This window comes from Schistosoma mansoni (assembly GCF_000237925.1).
Source record: "Schistosoma mansoni, WGS project CABG00000000 data, chromosome 1 unplaced supercontig 0076, strain Puerto Rico, whole genome shotgun sequence".
NCBI classification, from domain to species: domain Eukaryota; kingdom Metazoa; phylum Platyhelminthes; class Trematoda; order Strigeidida; family Schistosomatidae; genus Schistosoma; species Schistosoma mansoni.
In genome coordinates, this window is record NW_017385990.1 from 1,078,804 (window position 1) to 1,098,260 (window position 19,457).

The 19,457-nt window shown below is 36.3% G+C and overlaps 1 protein-coding gene across 2 annotated transcripts in view; it reads right to left on the reverse strand.

Moving 5' to 3' along the window:
- Smp_169900.1 (serine/threonine kinase) overlaps positions 1–17,144 on the reverse strand; it is a gene marked incomplete at both ends in the record, with an annotated part of 67,088 nt that extends 49,944 nt beyond the window's left edge. For both annotated transcript variants that reach the window (XM_018791781.1, XM_018791782.1), the window contains 4 exons: positions 7,624–7,689; positions 11,097–11,145; positions 15,274–15,327; positions 16,911–17,144. In XM_018791781.1, the coding sequence (XP_018645102.1) occupies positions 7,624–7,689; positions 11,097–11,145; positions 15,274–15,327; positions 16,911–17,144 (403 nt within the window). The remainder of the gene's footprint in view (positions 1–7,623; positions 7,690–11,096; positions 11,146–15,273; positions 15,328–16,910) is intronic.
- Between the last annotated feature and the right edge of the window lie 2,313 nt (positions 17,145–19,457).

A 19,457-nucleotide genomic window follows, 5' to 3' on the forward strand; every position in this document is an offset into this window, starting at 1 on the left:
GCTCCACTACCTTGTGGATCAGACCTTGAGGTCAAAGACTCCGAGTGTGCCCTCTAAGAAAACCACCTGCTTCAGTTTGGGCTCCTGAGCAGTATCACAGCCCTTACACAAATCGAATGAGATTTGTGCGGCGCATATGTATCCGGTACCCCCTTGTACCAATAAATAAATAATAACATTAAAAGTGGTAGTAGAAAAAACAATAGGCAGTGACAATATAATGTGAGAGAAAGAATGAACCAGAAGAATATAAAGTATAAAATTGTTTAAAAATCAAAGATCTAAGGAAAGATAAGGCGTGAATAAATCTACACCATTGTAAATAATTCTGAACTATGTCATATATAACCATGTTACAACGATCGTTCGCATCCTAATTAGGTAATCTGCACCTACCAATATGGGTCCGTTCAACAGTCAACAATTTCATAGAATATTATCACGTTTTAGATCGGCCACACTCAGTTTTCTTCCAACTTAATCTTAGATCATAAGAAATCATATGTCGAGGAATAAAGTGTTTAGGCATATATAATACATGTTCCAACTAACCCAATCAATAAAGATCCAACACAACATCAAACTATTTGCATCTTTACTTGGTAACTTGAATTTGAACGTAACACTGATAACTTATCACTTCAGTAGACATTTCGTTTAGTACAAAAAAAGAGATATCTGTATAATCAGCATAACAAACATATGTAGATGAATAATTGTCAAAGAATACACAAGTACTTAACAATAATATTATCATGGAAATTGTCTAATTTGAAGTTAGTTTTTATTGCAGGTTAGAAGTGTAGGAATTTGCAAGTTGCTTCGAATTAGTTTTTGAGACCTTTCAGAATAACATTTAGGATCTCATATGATGTTGATATCGTAGCACCTTTGAAGTGAATGTCCGACAGTATGATATCTACTGAATTTTAAACCACTAAGTCATTATGTAGTGTAGTCTACTTTTATTCAATATAAGTAGTGTATGGTGATTGTCAGACATAGAATATATATTGGCAGAAGATCGATAAGGAACGAACAAGAATGAAGCGCGATCGGTACGAAAATGCATGAACAATAATAATCAGAGAAGATGGATTGATATTTACAGAAGAAACAGTGAAGATTGAGACAATTGAATGTTATTTTGCAAATTAACTGTTCTTAGTAAGATAGTTTGTGATTTGTGCTTAAATACATTCGATTGTCCCCAATTAGTGTTTTGTTCACTACAATTATATTATGTGACTACAATTTAGTGAAAACCATGATTATAGTCTTAAGTAATCAACATGATTGAACACCATGAATCATGATTTCGTGGATCGGTTGAAGTTAGACATTAACACCGTTGGATGCCGGTTCAGTGGTACTGGGTTCGAATGTCGCTAGGCAGGATCGTGGAGGCGCACTGCTGATAACTCCCATAATAGGACGAAACGGGAATCTACTGCTTCCCGGTTTTCCACAAAACCCCTTCTGATAATAATGATGATTTCGGACGCAAAAAAAAACTAAGAAATTTATTTCAAAGTTGATCACAGGTAGGTGATGGAGCATAAAACGTTAATCCGTTTTAGTTTTCAACAATGAATTAAAATGATATCAGTTCGTAGTAAAATAAGTATAGACATTATTAAGCATACTAACTCAGTCAGTCAGTCACAACGTAGAACTTCGTACGTACGTACATCAGTTCGAGCTGCCATACCACATTAGCACAGAGATGAAGTTGTCGATTCAAATCCCATAGTGGTACAGGTAGTAAGAGTATAAACAGTAATCCCAAAGATTAGGGTTTGAAGATGTTATTCAAGAAGTATAATCCAATGAAATAAATTTGAAAAGAGAAAAAAGATAGAGAGACATGAAGAATTCAGAAGATTAGAATTTGGGAGAACACAAAGAATGGATGCACCTTCGCCATTGCAAACGATTTTGAGCCATGTCATTCAAGGTCACTCTACTGCCGACTGTACAGAGGTGTGACGGCACTAAGGTGTTTCCATCAGACAACCAGCATAACAGCGATGCTGCCTTCCCACAAGGAGGGGTGGTGTTAGAAAAGGTCGACCCTAAAAATGCACACCTCGCCTTATCCCACGGATTTCCGTTTCCGGTGGTAAGCTCCTTTGAAGAATGGAGCTAACACGTCAGAGTCTCTAAAGCATACTAACTATTCTTTATGCATAATAATTGAGATAAATGAACAAGAAGAAAAAAAAACAAAGATGAAGAATGAAGAAAGAAAAGAGCATCGATTGTAAAATACGTATGTATGCATTTATCTATGTATATGATACAAACTATGTAAACATTGAATTACACTATAAAACACAAACATACATATGCCCTCATACAAAACAAGATAGAAACCGAAACGATTCACAACAAATAACTATGCCGATCCATACATTCTACACCAAGTATTGTGCCAGTAACCAAACAAAAGGTCAATAAGATGAACGAAAATGCAGATAATAATAATAATAATTACATGATATACAAAGAAACTAATATAATGGATTGTAACGCCTACGCAAATAGTATACTCAACAAAATATACATGTGTTGAAACTATAACACTTGACTTTAAAAATAGTGCAAATACCATTTTTTTGGAGTAGAATATTAAGTAGCACTAATTATAATGAATTGAGATCAATAGTAAGCAGATCTATATAACTATTCACTGGCTTGAACGATTGCCAAATAATGAACGAGGATTATGAATTGATCGTAAAAAGTAACAGGTAGATAAATGAATAATTAGACTAAATGTATTTAGAAACTTTCCTTCACTTTGTTACATGATGTATCTGGAGTTTCACTAGAACAAAGGATTGGTAGTCTATATAATATGTCAGTCAGTCAGTTAGCTACAACGTAGGACCAGGCACACATATGCATCGGTTCATGTTGCCATACCTCACACATTAGCACAACAAGATGAACACTGAATTCATAGAAGCAGTTAATTTAGTGGTGGTAATATGTAAAAGAAAGGTTGTGTATGAGGATATAGTACAGGAAGAAAGACAGATATAAAGCAATTTTAATCTCAAGGTTTAAGGGAAGATAAAGAGTGTATACACCTACGCCATTGTGGTCGATTCTGAGCCATGTCATCTAGAGTCTCCAACCATTGGTTAGGATAGTCACGCGGACCTCTAACAGCACTCAAGACCACTATATAATATGATTATTAAAAAAATCCCGAAGGGCTTAAGTCAACGGTAAATACTTGATGTTGATGATGACTTACTAAAAATGATGAGTTTCAGAGATTAGCAGACGATGACAAAAACAGATAAGTAGGTAAGTGAAGTAGTTTGTCCAAAGTGAAAAAAAAACTAACTGACCAATATACAAGTTAGTTAAAGTGAAACTTGACTAGACTGCTTCAGTGATATATTCATTAGCGAAAATATATCGATGTAAGGATGGCCCGTTGGCAAACTTAAAGAAGCCTAAAGAAGCCCAAAAAGAGCCGAAGACATTCCATCCAATCACCACTAGGGGATTGTTCTAGAATGTCGACGTGTAGCTTCCCTATTGGATGAATAAGAGGGACCCCCTATGTACCTGTTGACTGTCCGAAATGATGATTTACTTTCGGCCAAAAACTATAAATACTTGAGATTTTTGTACTATACTTGACACTGTTTGGGGAATAAAATTCCTACTTACTAGTCTTCTGTCTTTTTTCTTGCGAAGTTGCGGGTTCAATCGTTCAAGTAGTCTAGTAGTAGGTGGCATAACAAGAATCAAAGCTCTAGATATAACAATTGAGTATAATTCAGAAACTCAAGACAACATACAGCTATAAAGTAACTACAATTTATGACCTTAAAGTATAGAAGAGACTAAATTACACACACTAAATAACCGTCTATAAGAACGGTGTCTTCTGAGAACATTTCCAGATAATGTACGCGTTAAGAATATAATTCATCATTTCAGAAGGGGTTTTGTGGAGATTTCAGTATTTTCATAGTCAATTGACGAGATTGTAGGTCCTGGGTTCGAATCTCGCGAGGCTGGATCGTGGATGCGCAGTGCTAAGGAGTCCCATATTAGGACGAAACGGTCGTCCAGTGCTTCCAAGTTTTCCATGGTGATCTATCTTCAATTCATCATTTGTCTAAGTTGATTTAACTACTTTTTAGACAGTCAAACTGCTTCCGAATGATTAAGTTAACAAAAATAAAACCAATTAACGGGATTTCAACAACCGAATAAGATTATTTCAGTTCATTTAGCCAACATAATGATATGATCAGTAAGAATTAGGTTTAACAGTCAAGTCTTCATTGATTGAAGAGGGTGTGACTAACAAAATCATTTTCTGTAACTACCTATGACATTTTTACAATGTTACGATGTTGCCCACAAATGCCCTGGTACGACCGAGAGCGGGGAGAGTCCGCTCTCCCTCTCGAGATACTCTCACATGGCAACGCGTATATAGCCTATGCCACAAAAGTCCTACTCATTGCCTTCTCGTGGCGGGGGCGTTGTTTACGAAATTGAGAAGACGAAAAGTGAATGTCCGGCGCTTAACCCGGGTTGATGGACATGGAAAGTCCACCTAGGGGAGTTGGAAAACCCTCATTTCAAACCAATGGTACGCATGGGCTGGCTCCAGGATCCTGAAGAACCAATTATTGGTGACCAGCTACCATGGGACTGCATCTCACGATGCTCCACGGCCTTGTGGATCAGACCTTTAGGTCAAAGGCTCCAGGTGTGGCCCTCTAAGAAAACCACCTCCTTCAGTTTGGGCACCCGGACAGTAACACAAACCTCACACAAATCGAATGAGATTTTTTTGGCGCATATGTATCTGGTACCCCCTTATACCAATATTTATGTGTTCAAATAAATAAATAAACTTTTATAGTTAATATTCAGTGAACAATCGTCTTATTTTATAATATTAAAAACCTATTCTTCTGGTACGTGATCTTGTCTAGGATTTAAAACCATTTGGCAGCCTACACCAATAATTCAGTCTTATAAGTAGATATTATTTAGCTACATCATAGAAACATATATTCACATTTATTCTTCTTTGATAGAATAAAGTATACATAATCTATATAATTAATTGTACCTTCACATATCTAACTTAAATCAACTTGTTTATAAGCAAAAATGTATAGTGGCTAGTAGTGGAATCCAGTTTGACGTGAGTTTCGTCCTACTTTGGACTCGTCAACTAGATGTACTTGCATCTCAGAGTTAATGTTCACTCTGGGATTCGAACTCAGCACCGTTGGCTTCAAACACTATTGCGTTATGTACTTAGCTACTGAGTCCTGATATTCATTTGCTTGTGCAATGGGGTAGGAAAATGTAAATAATTTGCCAAGGAAAATGAAATAGATGTGATTGATGGGAAAAATTTTTCATAGTAGTAGTAGTAAACATACACTATGTTTGTTGACAATGATGTGAACTTTTAATGTTTCATAAATGTGTAATATAAGAAGCGAGTGGATAGTTCTAATTATTACCAATTAAAGGTACATATAACCGAATTGATAAACAATGGTAAAAGCACAGAAAGAATTCATCATCATCATTGTAATCACTGTTATGTCATAAAGAAAACCAAATAAACAACATTAGGATATTACTGATTGAGAATAAGGAAAATGAATATATACAAACAAGATATTCATGAATTTGAACAAAAAATGGTAACACAATGATGAAGAGGTGTTCATGCAAACTAATCAACAAACTTTGAATTATCAGAAGAGGTTTGGTGGAGATTTTAGTTATTTTATAGAGTTGAGATCATGAGTCAATTGAAGCTAGACCACTATGAGAAACCTGGAAGCAATTGACGACCGTTTCGTTTTACTGTGGGACTCCTCAGCAGTGTGCATACACGATCCCACCTAGCCAAACATTAACACCGTTGGATACCGGCTCAGTGGTCTATAGGTTAAGTGCTCTGGCGCGAGACTAGTAGGTCCTGGGTTCAAATCTCGCGAGGCGAGGTCGTGGATGTACACCGCTGAGGAATCCCATAATAGGACGAAACGGCCTTTGTCCAGTGCTTCCAGGTTTTCCATGGTGGTCTAGCTTCAATTGACTCACACTTTCAACTATGAAAATACTGAAATATCCACAAAAAACCTCTTCTGAATAGAAATAAGCCAAGATAGAATTAGTAAAGGTGTGCAGTAATGATAATAACGATAATAATAATAATAATAATCGATTCTTTACACAAATCAGGTCAAGGTGAATTAATCATTAAAAAAAAAGAAAATTTATCATCTTGGAAGAAAGTAAACATTGATAATAAAAAAAGCAGGCAGAACACATCAGACCAGAGTTTTCAGTGACATTCTGTACAGTGAAAATAGTGACATCAGTTGATTCAAAACATAACTTAGGAAGATCTGATAGTGTTATATCTTGTGGCCGAGTAGATGCCCAGTTAATGTATGACTTGATAAGACCGCCAATCAGATTGCAGCGAATTAGAACAGTGACACACGAAAACCGTACGAGCAGTCTAGAGTGCTTATCAATCCTGCTTCTGCCTAGCTCAGCCAGTTAACTCCAGAACACCAAGAATAGCCTCTGTGGTATGAATTATTGTATTTCAAACATACTGACCACATCGTAGCAATAAAATAGGAAATAACATTTGTACAAGATTCAACCAAATGTGGCTGTGAATAGGGGTAACAGTAATTAATAGACTGCGTATAACTCAGGAATGGTAAGTCGTATAATAATAGTCTATAGGTCAAAATAAAGCTCATGATAAGGGGGACACGAATATGAATAGTTTATTTATTTAGCAATTATACGATAATAAATATATGCATAATACTGGTCCATTAATGGATGCCAAAGTTACCATTCACTAATGTTATCGGGATATAACAGGTAGAAATATATGTTATCCCAGATCGTGATACACACCATATCAATATACAAGAAGTGAACGTAAGTGAGAGGTTAAAACATTAACACTATGACTATATTTGAAAGTGAAATAACTGAAATACGAAATAAAAAACAATCAGCTGAAGTCAAGAAGCAGTTCGCTCGCAATGAGTGGAACTGACCGATGGTGAACAACACTGTAATACGATACCATTAATTTACGCATACCGTTGAAATATCAGTGGCTAGAAGAAATATGATTCAAGTTGTTGGTCAAATTACTCTCCCTTTGACAAGAAAACATAAATCTTAACCACATCATCATAAGTGTCATAAATTAGTTAAATGTGTTTTACAAACTCATCACAAGATTATTTAAACCACAAACCCATCAAGCTTGATTAGACCTTGAGGAAATCTGAAGCGATATACATAACTGAACATCATAAGTAGTGAATTAATACCTATAATACTGGTAACATAGATAAAGATTTCTGGGAATAGTGAAAAGCAAAAACATCTCTTAAATCAATGGAAAATTCTTTTCAATGTAACCAAGAAGCATCTAACGAACATCTAATAAGTGGATCTAATGCTAGAGCCTAATTATTTAAATTTCATCGTCAAAAAATTTGAAAAAAATTCATACGAAACGCCACTTGTTTATAATAAACAATAAGAAACACAAAAGCAAAACAAGAAACTTACCATTTTCTGCATATTCCATGACTAGATATACATGACGTTCAGATTCGATCACTTCATACAAGCGAACTAGTCGATAATAACAACAACAACAATAATAATAATAATAACGAAAACATATGGTAAGCAACAATAGCGATTATTTTAAGGACAAAAATATGTAAAGTATAAGTTTCAGTTGATTGATTTAAACACATAAATATTGGTTCAAGGGGGCACCATATAGATATGCGCCTCACAAATCTCATTTGATTTGTGTGAGGGCTATGATACTGCCCAGGTGCCCAAACTGAAGCAGGTGGTTTTCTTTGGGGGCCACCACGAAGCCTTTGACCTAAAGATCTGATCTACAAGGAAGCGGAGCATCGTGAGGAGATGCAGTCCCATGGTAGCCGGTGATCAACGATTGGTTCATACGCCATTTGTTCCTTCAGGATACTAGAAGCCATGTGCACCATTGGTTTTGAATCAGGGTTTTCAAACTCCCCTAGGTGGACCCTCCGTATCCATCAACCCGGTTAAAGCGCCGGACATTCGCTTTCCGTGTTGTTAATTTCGTAAACAACACCCCTGCCACAAGAAGTCAGTGAACGCATTCATAGTGTTTTATTATTGTTTAAAAAAATATACATAAAAGGCAGATACACTTTGGAAGAAAACGTTCAATATTTATACAGCTCAGTACTATGTATAGGATCACTAAATAACACATGTACATCTACACTAACCGACTAACACAAAAAATACATGTATTAGTAGTAACTCAACTTAATTACATATAATGTGTTTGTATTTGAGCTTACAAATCATTGATTCCCATACGTCCACCCCCCCCCCGTTCACTCACGAAATAGAACGTATTACATAATTCTAAGCAGAGCTTATTTGTCAAATGTCAAATGCAATACTCATGTATTTAAACAGTAGATGAAATTGTATAATTAAATTTATTTAATTAAACAGATAGAAAATTATATTCTAATTGAAAGTTTGATTATTCAAAACAATAATGATAGAGGGAATTAATTGAACTTGAATCAGATAGCCTATACCTCTCTATGTACAGTTCATTCCAATAGTCAATAACTTCATGGAGTACCGCTAATTTTTTTTGGTTTACTGCCTCTCTTTTTTTACCCACAACTCGTGTAGACGATGATTGTATATAAATAAAATTTACTCTGGCTATTTCAGTCAATGAAGAATAACACCGCTATCAAACTACTCGTTAACGAACCACTGCATTAATCAATTTGTTGTTGCCCTCCTCCACACACACACAAATACATGAGGAATCCTTCGAAAATATCTACGGTTAAAATCTTGTATTTTCATAGTTAAAATCATGAATCAATTGAAGCTAGACCACTATGGAAAACCTGGAAGCACTGGACGGCCGTTTCATTCTATTATGGGACGACTCAGCAGTGCGCATCCACGATCCCGCACCCGCGAGATTCGAACCCAGGACCTACCAGTCTCGAGCCAGAGCCCTTAACCTATAGACCACTGAGCCGGTATCCAAAGGTGTTAATGTCTAACTTCAACTGGTCCGACTGCTGAGGAGTCCCATAATACGACGAAACGGCCGTCCAGTGCTTCCAGATTTTTCATGGTGGTTTAGCTTCAATTGACTCATGATTTCAACTACGAAAATACTGAAATATCCACAAAACCCCTTCTGATCTAAAATCTTGTAGCCTACTTTTGCCTTCTATTTATAAATTTCATTATTTATGGCTATAAATTAAAACAGAGGGTGTTGTTGAACAAATGATAAGAACATGTCATCAACACCACGGGTGGTCAAAGTTCCTAAACGAGGTCTTCAAAATCCATACTAATAAAAATGAACAAATGAATTCACAATATTAAAAAAAGTATAGACTGAACATTTCACAAACAGAAAAATAACTGTAATTGCTAGACTAGACAATAGGAAACGACATTATATCAATAGAACATTGATTGGACACTGCCTTTCTCTCTACACATTTTAAACATTTTGGAATCATGTTCATATAGAACAAATAATAATACAGCCACAACCAGACAACACAAGTATATACAATCATAACTATGGTTTTAAACCCCCTTATCAACTAAACACATATATGAACTAGACTATCATGGAGACATGGGGGAAGTGACATATGTTAAATAAAGTGTTCTCATCATCATCTTTTTTATACTAGACATGATTATTAAATAGAAAAAAAATTGAGCAGTAAACTCAATCCAAATAATCCCTTAGCAACTCCATTTTATAATAGCATTTCCATGGATGACTACCATCATTGAACTAATCAATTCCAAGTAAAATCACTTAAACCGATAATATTCGTGAGTTTTGAATGCACTTGATTTTGAGTCAAGCTGTTTGTCATCATAAGAGGGATTAATATTAGTGAGTTGTTCAAACAAAAATGTATGTAGAGCGAGATCTGAATGTAAAATCTATTGATTAAATACTGGATAACTTAAAAGCAAAACTATACCTTCATTAATCAGTGACTTGTCTTGAAAGGAATCTTCATATGATCGAACCGAAATACTATCGACTCTATCTTAAAACAACACAATTGAGACTAGAGTTTCCTATAATTTAAGTTTACTGACATACGAATGTTAGATGAAAGTATTTTAGGTAATAAACAGAACGTCCTGTCCTTAGATTCTATGGTAATTTATACTCATTAATAGGGAGTAACCAAAAATTTGGATAGCTCAAACTTGTGTTAACCCGTATAACTCAACAGGAACATCTGTTACTGAATAATATAAAGTATACAGCGATGTGTCGAGTTACTTAATAGCTATAAAAAACTTAACCGGTAGAACTAGATCAGTAATTGTTATGCCCCGATAACAATAGTGAATGGTAACTTTGGGATCCATTTATGGACTAATATTATGCATATAATTTTTATCGTATATTTGCTAAATAACCAAACTATTCATATTCATGTTCCTCTTATTATAAGCTTTATTTTGACCCTTGGACTAATATTGTAATATTTACCATTCCTGAGTTATACGCAGTCTATAAATTACTGTTACCCCTATTCACAGCCACATTTGGTTGAATCTTGTACAAATGTTATTTTCTATTTTATTGGTACGATGTGGTCAGTCTGTTTGGTATATAAACTCAGTATGTTTGAAATACAATGATTCATACCACAGAGGCTGTTATTGGTGTTCTGGACTTAACTGGCTGGGCTGGGCAGAAGCAGGATCGATAAGCGCTCTAGACTGCTCGTACGGTTTTAATGTGTCACGGTTCCAATGGATAATTTGCTGCTCTCTGATTGGCGGTCTTATCAAGTCATACATTAACTGGGCATCCACTCGGCCACAAGATATAACAGTAATAAATGATGAGATTATGTACCAATGGTTATGATCACTAGGCAACTGAATGATCATGTTTGATTATTGCACAATAATAACTACAAAACAAAATTGTATCTTACCAATGTTTGGATGATTTAACATTTTCATAATATTAACTTCTCGGAATAGCTGATATTGAAAAGGAAAAAAAAGTATAGAGAAAATTGAGCAATTTATATAAGCAGTAATCCAAAATACAATTGTTCAGTGAAGATCAGGAAAGTATTATTATTCAATGTGACCTGGCAGATTAAAATATAGATTCATGTACCGTTGCTGCTACCTTGATGTGGTGGTCGGGCTTGCCCATCGTGATGAACCAATCGAGCTATACTGACTGGAACAATCGTTCCTCCAGACAAGTAGGTTGAAGAGCGGTAAGACTAAAAGCAACAAACCCAAGGTCCGAAGGCGAAGTCGTACTGCTGACTGTACAGAGGTGTGACAGCAGTAAGGTTTTTCCTTCAGACAACCAGCATAACAGCTATGCTGCCTTCCCACAAAGAGGGATGGGGTTAGAAAAGGTCGACCCTAAAAATACACACCTCACCTTATCCCACGGATATCCGTCTCCGGAGGTAAGGTCCAAACAAGTACGGAGCTAGCACAAAAACTACCCACAAAAAGGTCTTGTGTGACCGACCTCAAGCAGTTGTCCCTTGGGCATTGTGGTCACACTCTCAGATCATTAAGATCACCTCTAATCCAATTTCCTTTTCAGGTACCTCCAGAAGAACCCTTCCACTGTGTGGGCGACGGGGAAATGATAACTGCCCTCATACCTCTAACTCAAGACCTTCTGTCGTGTTGGATAATACATTAGATATGAGAGTTAGATATGTTACCTGGCTGACTGCCTAAAGTATATGAAGCAAGAATCGAACCTATGACACTTCTCCATAGCAATTGAGATTTCAATGCATTATTAAATGAAATCTGATGAATAAAAATAGGATTGGAACCCATGATTTATTAGTCATAACATTGAGTGCACAGTTCTATGATTCATCGGATTTGTATAGTTAGGATATCCATTTGATAGTTAAAATAACCTATTTCTTAACCAGTAAGTTATACATTCGAATTCTCGCTGCTTGTTTTACAAGTTCAGTTTGGGTAATCGGATAGTATATGACCAGTCTTCACACAAACAGTGTGGTTTAAAGAAGACACACCTGTATCTTATAAATAAGTCACATACAATTTTTCTTTACATTTTGAATGAATTCACTCCTTACGGTCACACATAAAGATCCAGACAATAAGTCAACTGTAATCAACGTAGAGCCTGGAACAAATATGCGTTGGCCTAATCCGACACACCATACTAGCATGGAGAGATAAAACTGTCAAGATGAATAGTGGAGTTGAAATAATATAGTAGCGATGAGAATGAAAATGACTAAATATTGGGCTGGTTCGAAAAGTCGAAAAGAAACGCTATGTAGAAAAAAAACTGGAGCTCAAGATCTAAGTAGAGATAGAGTGAGTGAATAAGTCTTTGTTGTTAACTTCGTAAACAACACTCTTGCCGAGAGGAGACAGTGAGTAGGAATTCTGTGGCAGTGTTTGTATGCACGTGACCCTGTGAGAGCATTTCGAGAAGGAAAACTGGCCCTTCCCACTCTCGGCTGTACCACGACATTTGGGAGCTAAAAGCCCACCAACTCCGGCTAGGCTGATTTCTCAGCAGTGATTAAAATAGTTAGTTGAGTAAAGCAACTTGTATTTGGTTACTAAGTAATAATAAGAAAATAATTAATTGGTTAAATAAATAAGCAAAGAAACAAAAACAATCCGATACCCCATCTCCAGGACAAGAAAAAACGTTCTCAATTAATCATGCAGAGATCCAAACCAAAATGGGAAAGACTTTTGAAGATTAGAATTGACTAAATAATAAATACCAACATGATCATCGTATTACAGACACACACAAAAAACAGACAATCTTTGAATGAAAAACTGTCCGCCTCTACCCTGTAGTTTTTTTGTGGTAAGTTAGGTTAGGAACAAAAATCATTGAGATCATCATAAACATCAGGCGGACATTTGATTAACAACACAGATGTTAAATATTTTTTTCAATAAAATAATAATAGATCAGAAGGGGTTTTTGTGGAGATTTCAGTATTTCCACAGTTGAAATCATGAGTCAATTGAAGCTAGACCACCATAGAAAACCTGGAAGCACTGGACGGCTGTTTCGTCCTATTATGGTACTCCTCAGCAGTGCGCATCCATGATCCCGTACTCGCAAGATTCGAACCCAGGACCTACCAGTCTCGCGCCAGAGCACTGCTGAGGAGTCCCATAATAGGACGAAACAGCCGTCCAGTGCTTCCAGGTTTTCTATGGTGGTCTAGCTTCAATTGACTCATGATTTCAACTATAATAATAATAATACGGTGATAAAGAAAGCACATTTATTGTTCAAACAAAAATCAATCAAAAGATATTAAAATATAATTGATTTTTTATGAAATACACAAAAAGTTCTCTATCTTTGTCTGTATGTATATTCGTGAGTGACAGAAAAGAAGGAGAGAGAGACAGAGAGAAAGAGCAACACGTATAATCACTATGCTAATATTATTGATTTTTGTTTTGATAGACAGTCTATTGTTTCAATGATTTATGAAATTCTGTTAGATACATATTAGCCCATTGGCCTTTAATTGTCATCATTCAATCACTTACTCTATCTCTCTCCCTTTACTTTCACGCTTATATACAAAACACACAAGGTAAGGAATAAAGAATAATAACAGTAAAATACTCGATAAGAAAAGATAATAATAATAATAATAAGCGAAAGGAAGATAGACAATGAATTTGGAAGACAATCAATATACAAAGAAAGAGAAATGATTTACACCATTTATTCTCTGACAGTATTTCAGTAAATTTGATAGAGATAATCGTTTCGTCATAGCTCTGGCTCATCCAAGATGAAACGTCTAACAACTTAGTAGGGATTTTGTGAAGATTTCAGTATTTTCATAGTTGAAATCATGAGTCAATTGAAGCTACTAGACCACCATGGAAAACCTGGAAGCACTGGACGGCCGTTTCGTCCTATTACGGGACTCCTCAGCAGTGCGCATCCACGATCTCGCACTCGCGAGATTCGAACCCAGGACCTACCAGTCTTGCACCTGAATGCTTAACCTCCAGATCACTGAGCTGGCATCCAACGGTGTTAATGTCTTACTTCAACCAATCCACCAAATCTAGCAACTGTCTTCAGTGAGTTGATATCTCTACAACAGACGTGGTTGAACTCCACTGGTCACTGCTTTCCACTAGAACTCAAGGAAACATCCCTTGAAGTCAGTCACTACTGAACATATGATTATAGATCAGAAGGGGTTTTGTGAAGATTTCAGTATTTTTTTTATAGTTGAAATCATGAGTCAACTATTATTTCCCACACAAAAATAACAATAAAGATGATTAGTACTTCAAGAATTTTAATATCATTGATTAGACAATATAACAGCTGTTGAGACTTGGGCTACATTAATAGATGTAAACTATTTGATTGATGTGTAAGTAATAATCATGATGAATAGTTGAAAACATTAAGTGACATTGGTTCAGAATTAGTAACCATAGCGGCATCTTTACTATTATCATTCATTAAATCTTGAATTTTTTTAAAATAACCTTACACATTTTACTTGGTGAATTCATTCTTTCTTAAATTATAACATACTTAATATTTAGTATTGTTTGTTTGGGTTCGAGTCTCAGAGTGAACATCAACTCTGAGATGTAGGTACATCCAGCTGACGAGTCCCGAATAGGACGAAACGCGCGTCAAGCTGGGTACCACTGCTAGTCACTATCCATGTTTGCATACCGAATATTTGTTCTATTAATCTCTGCTATTCTGATGTTTTTATAAAACATTTTATCTTAATATAGTATGGTATGTTGAACTGATGCTCATATGTACATCATTCTATACGATTATAACTGATTGATTGAAGTCATTAAGGGAGGTGACAGATTAATAACTTTTAATTACTAGGTCACAGGTTCAAGTTTAACTTCAGTTTGAGCAGTCGGATAAAATGGCAACTTGGACCGATGCATATGTGTGCCTGGTCCTATGTTGTAGCTGACTGACTGACTGACCGAGTCGGATAAAATCACAATCCTCCTATCTAGAACGACTTAAAGCTGAATATGTATGAATATGTACTTGATAAATGAATTGCATGTTAATGTTATAATAATTAATTCACTCACTTTTTTCAAACTGGCCTGATTAAGCTGAGTTTTATCGATCACTTTCACAGCAACCTATAATAATATAATGGAGGGATGTTTTTACTTTCTTAAAACAAAAATATCTGGTTAAGGGTAAGCAATGATTAGTTATAGAAATTTGGGAAATCTTCAATTTACACACTAATTTATTAAATAGTTTAAATTAAAGTAGTAATGAAATTTGAAATGATAATCAGATTTTAATCAGAAGCTACTACTAGATGATGAAGTTGTTCGTCTATGACCAACTACGCATACGCCCTCAAATGCCCTGGTATGGCCGAGAGTAGAGAGAGGCCACCCTCCCTCACAAAATGCTCTCACACGGCCACGCGTAAATAGCCTCTGTCAGGGAAGTAATACTCACTGCCTTCTCGTGGCATTACTGTTGTTTACGAAATTAACAACACGAAAAGCCAATGTCCGGCGCTTTAACCGGGTTGGTGGATGTGGAGTGTCCACCAAGGGGAGTTGGAAAACCCTGATTCAAAACCAATGGTGCACATGGGCTTCCTACAAGATCCTGAGGGAACAAATGGCGTATGAATCAATCGTTGGTCACCAGCTACCATGGGACTGCATCTCCTTACGATGCTCCACTGTCTTATAGATCAGATTTTCAGGTCAAAGGCTCCGGGTGTGGCCCCCTAAGAAAACCACCTGCTTCTGTCTGGGCAGCCGGGTAGTATCCAAGCCCTCACACAAATCCAATGAGATTTGTGCGGCGCATATATATCTGGTGCCCTGTTGTACCAATATTTATGTGTTTAAATAAAACAACACATACGATTGATTAAAGTATGTTAACAAGGTATGATGCTGTTTACTAGCATTCCAATTACAATTTCGTTCAAATATAAATCGAATGGACTACTTGAATATCTATGTTGATTAACAAGAACTTATTTTTCAACGAGCTATATTCAAGTTAATATCAATTTTGGAGAAAAAACCATCCAAATTAATTTACAAATTGAATCTGCTGGGATCACCGGGTAAGTAATAGTCTTTGACACAGGGTATTAGGAAATGATGGTAAATCAGTTGATGAGGTCATGAATCTTCATCAACTGAGATAATTGGGCCACGTGTTGCATATGCCTGGACACCGATTACCACGACGCGCTATGCTGACTAGTGTAGAGGATGGTTGGAAGAAAGTTAGGGGCAGCCAAACCAAAATGTGGCACCAGTGCTTGAAGTCACTAACTTCTAGTCTGAGCCATGTTGGCAGACGCAGACTATCTGGTTGGGGTCCGTGTGACTATCGTAACCAATGGTTGGAGAATCTATGTGACATGGCTCAGAATCGATCACAATGGCGTAGGTGTATACACTCTTTGTCTTCCCTTAAACCTTAAGATTAAAATTGCTTCATAACGTTCTTCCTTCCTATACTATATCCTTATATACAACCTATCTTTTATATACTACCACCACTAAATTAACTATTTCTATGAATCCGGTGTTCATCTTGTTGTGCTAATGTGTGAGGTATGGCAACTTGGACCGATGCATATGTGTGCCTGGTCCTACGTTGTAGCTGACTGACTGAGGAAATTCTTAAGTGATTTTCGTAAAACACAATCTGTAAAAATAAATGTTTGAATTCTTACTTCACGTCCAGTTGAAACATGTTGTGCTAATTTGACTTTTGCAAAATTACCACGACCAAGTGTACGAATTAATTTATATTTCCCTACATTTGGTTGATCTCTTAATGATTTTCTGTCAGGATTATGTTGAAACGAAGAATTAGTAGCTTGATCGTTGGCACCAGTACATGAAGCTTTACGCATTAAACGAACTCCTGATGAATTGACAGTACTTGTTGTAGTCACACTAGGCATCTTTTTTACTTTTCTTTGATCTGCTAAAATCAATAATACGAAATGCCTATTCTTACTAGGAAAAAAATAGAGTAATAATATAACTGACTACGATAACCAATATGTCAATTGGCCGAGTGACCTGCGAACTAGAAGGACAAAATTTTCACTACAACATATAAAAAGGATCAACACAACTTCCATCAAACTATAGACCTGTCAGCCTCACCAGTGCCGTAGTTAAAACACTGCTAAGAATAATCAAAAAGATTATAACGACATCCGTGGAAACCAACAACTTGTTAAACAGCGAACTGCATGGCTTCAAGAAAGAATGATATTGCACAACAAGCTCCCTTATAGCGGGAGCAATAGACAGAGAGAAATCAGTGAATGATGTCTACGTAGACTTCATCAAAGCATTTGATAAAGTGCCAAAAAATAAATTACTCTCGAGGCTGGGAAATCCAAGAATAGCCGGTCCTATCCTAAAGTGGGTTAAGGATTTCTTGGTAGGTCCTAGTCAGAAATTAAGAATGAATTCCAAATGATTCTCAAGAAAACTAATACTTAGTGCAGCACCTCAATGCTTTGTCTTAGACCCTTTACTTTTTATACCGTATGTAAATGAACTCCCAGGTAAGGTTGAGTCCCCGATGCTACTATACGCTGATGTAAAAACCTGAAGAGAAATAATAGGAGACGCATATGCATGTGCACTTCAGCTAGACTTAGATGTTTTGATTAGCTGATCTAAAAAGTGGTTGACACCTATCAACGTGGTCAAGTATGTTTACATGCACATTGCGGATAAAAATGTAAATAGGTATAGCATAGAATAAATCAGTGCCCATAGTCTGGTTTAACAAGAATCCTGAGATGAAAATGAGCCATGATCTTAAGACTATGGTCCATTGTCTTGAGGTCGCAGCCGAGGGGTTTAAAACCCAGTGAGTTTTAAGACGGACGTTTACCAAGTTAGATACTAATATGTTCACCACAGTATATACAACCTTAGTGAGATACAAGCTTGAAAACTGAGTTTAGGTTGCAAGCCCCTGTTTAAAAGGTGACTGGGATAGCTTGAGTAAAGTACAAAAGGCGACTACCGAGTCATCAATTCTTGGAACCTGTTACCTGGAATGGTGTCCACCTCTTCAACTGACTAATTCAAAAGAAAACCAGACACTTAGAAGCTTACCAGAAAAGGGCTAACACAGATTGTAGGTTTCCTATCCTCAATACACAAATCTGTATGGTATTTTTTTCAGTGAGATTCGTTTTATTAAAGTGTAGATGTAAATTACTTTATTTGACATAAACCCCACACACTATAGTCACACGACATCTATACTGGTGATGATGTTTACGGTAATTTTATAGAATTATAATAATCCCTCTATTCAGTACTTAGTACCAGGCACAACTGAATTTTCAGCATAAAATATTTTAACAAGATCCTACTTTTCGCTTACACTAAAAAGCTCGTATTTACATATAAAAAAGGTATGAGGGTATAAAAACGGTAATTCACATGAAAAATGTGTGCTCAGGAGCAGCAGTTTTTTTGTTAGTAGAGGCATACACCATATGGGACAGATTGATGTTTTGACCTCCGAAGCGTTTCATCCTTTACCATAAATCCTGAACCGTGAGATACTGGTGTAACCTGTACCTGCCGAAAAGGGTTTAGATACAGTGTAAGACTTCATATACATTAGTTAGATCCAAAACCCCTTGTTTGTACTAAAGTAATGAAACGAATGAGACAGGAAGACCTAATCGAGTGACCTACCCTTTCGTCTTATAACTTGGTCAATTTCCTTTCAACTTCATAGGTTATTCAGAAGACTCTATATCCCAGGGTTTCTATGCAGTCAGAATAACTCAAGTTCACTAAAATATTATTCAGCGGACAATGAACCCAAAAACTGTTGTAAGTGGGATGTTTATGACAAATTCGGGGTGCATCAAAGTCTAGGGCTTCATGTTCTATGAAGATCCCATCAACACACTTTACTTTAGATTTGAATCCCTGCTTTTTAGCTTTTGTTCTAGTATTAGTTAATAAACAACTATGAAATCAATGGACGAAAATATACCGATCGAAATTCCTCTAGTGATCACCGTGAAATAGTTAATTCTAAAAATTCTGTGATGCTGAATTCCAACCTACCACGTTTAAAACTATATCCACTAGACTGCAGGACTTAATATTGCGGTATACTCTTCGGACGTTAAAAACAGCTGATAACTAGTAGCTTCTAGTCACTAGTAAAACATTGGGCCCCCAAATGCCCTGGTACGGTAGAGAGTGGGGAGAGTCTGCTCTCC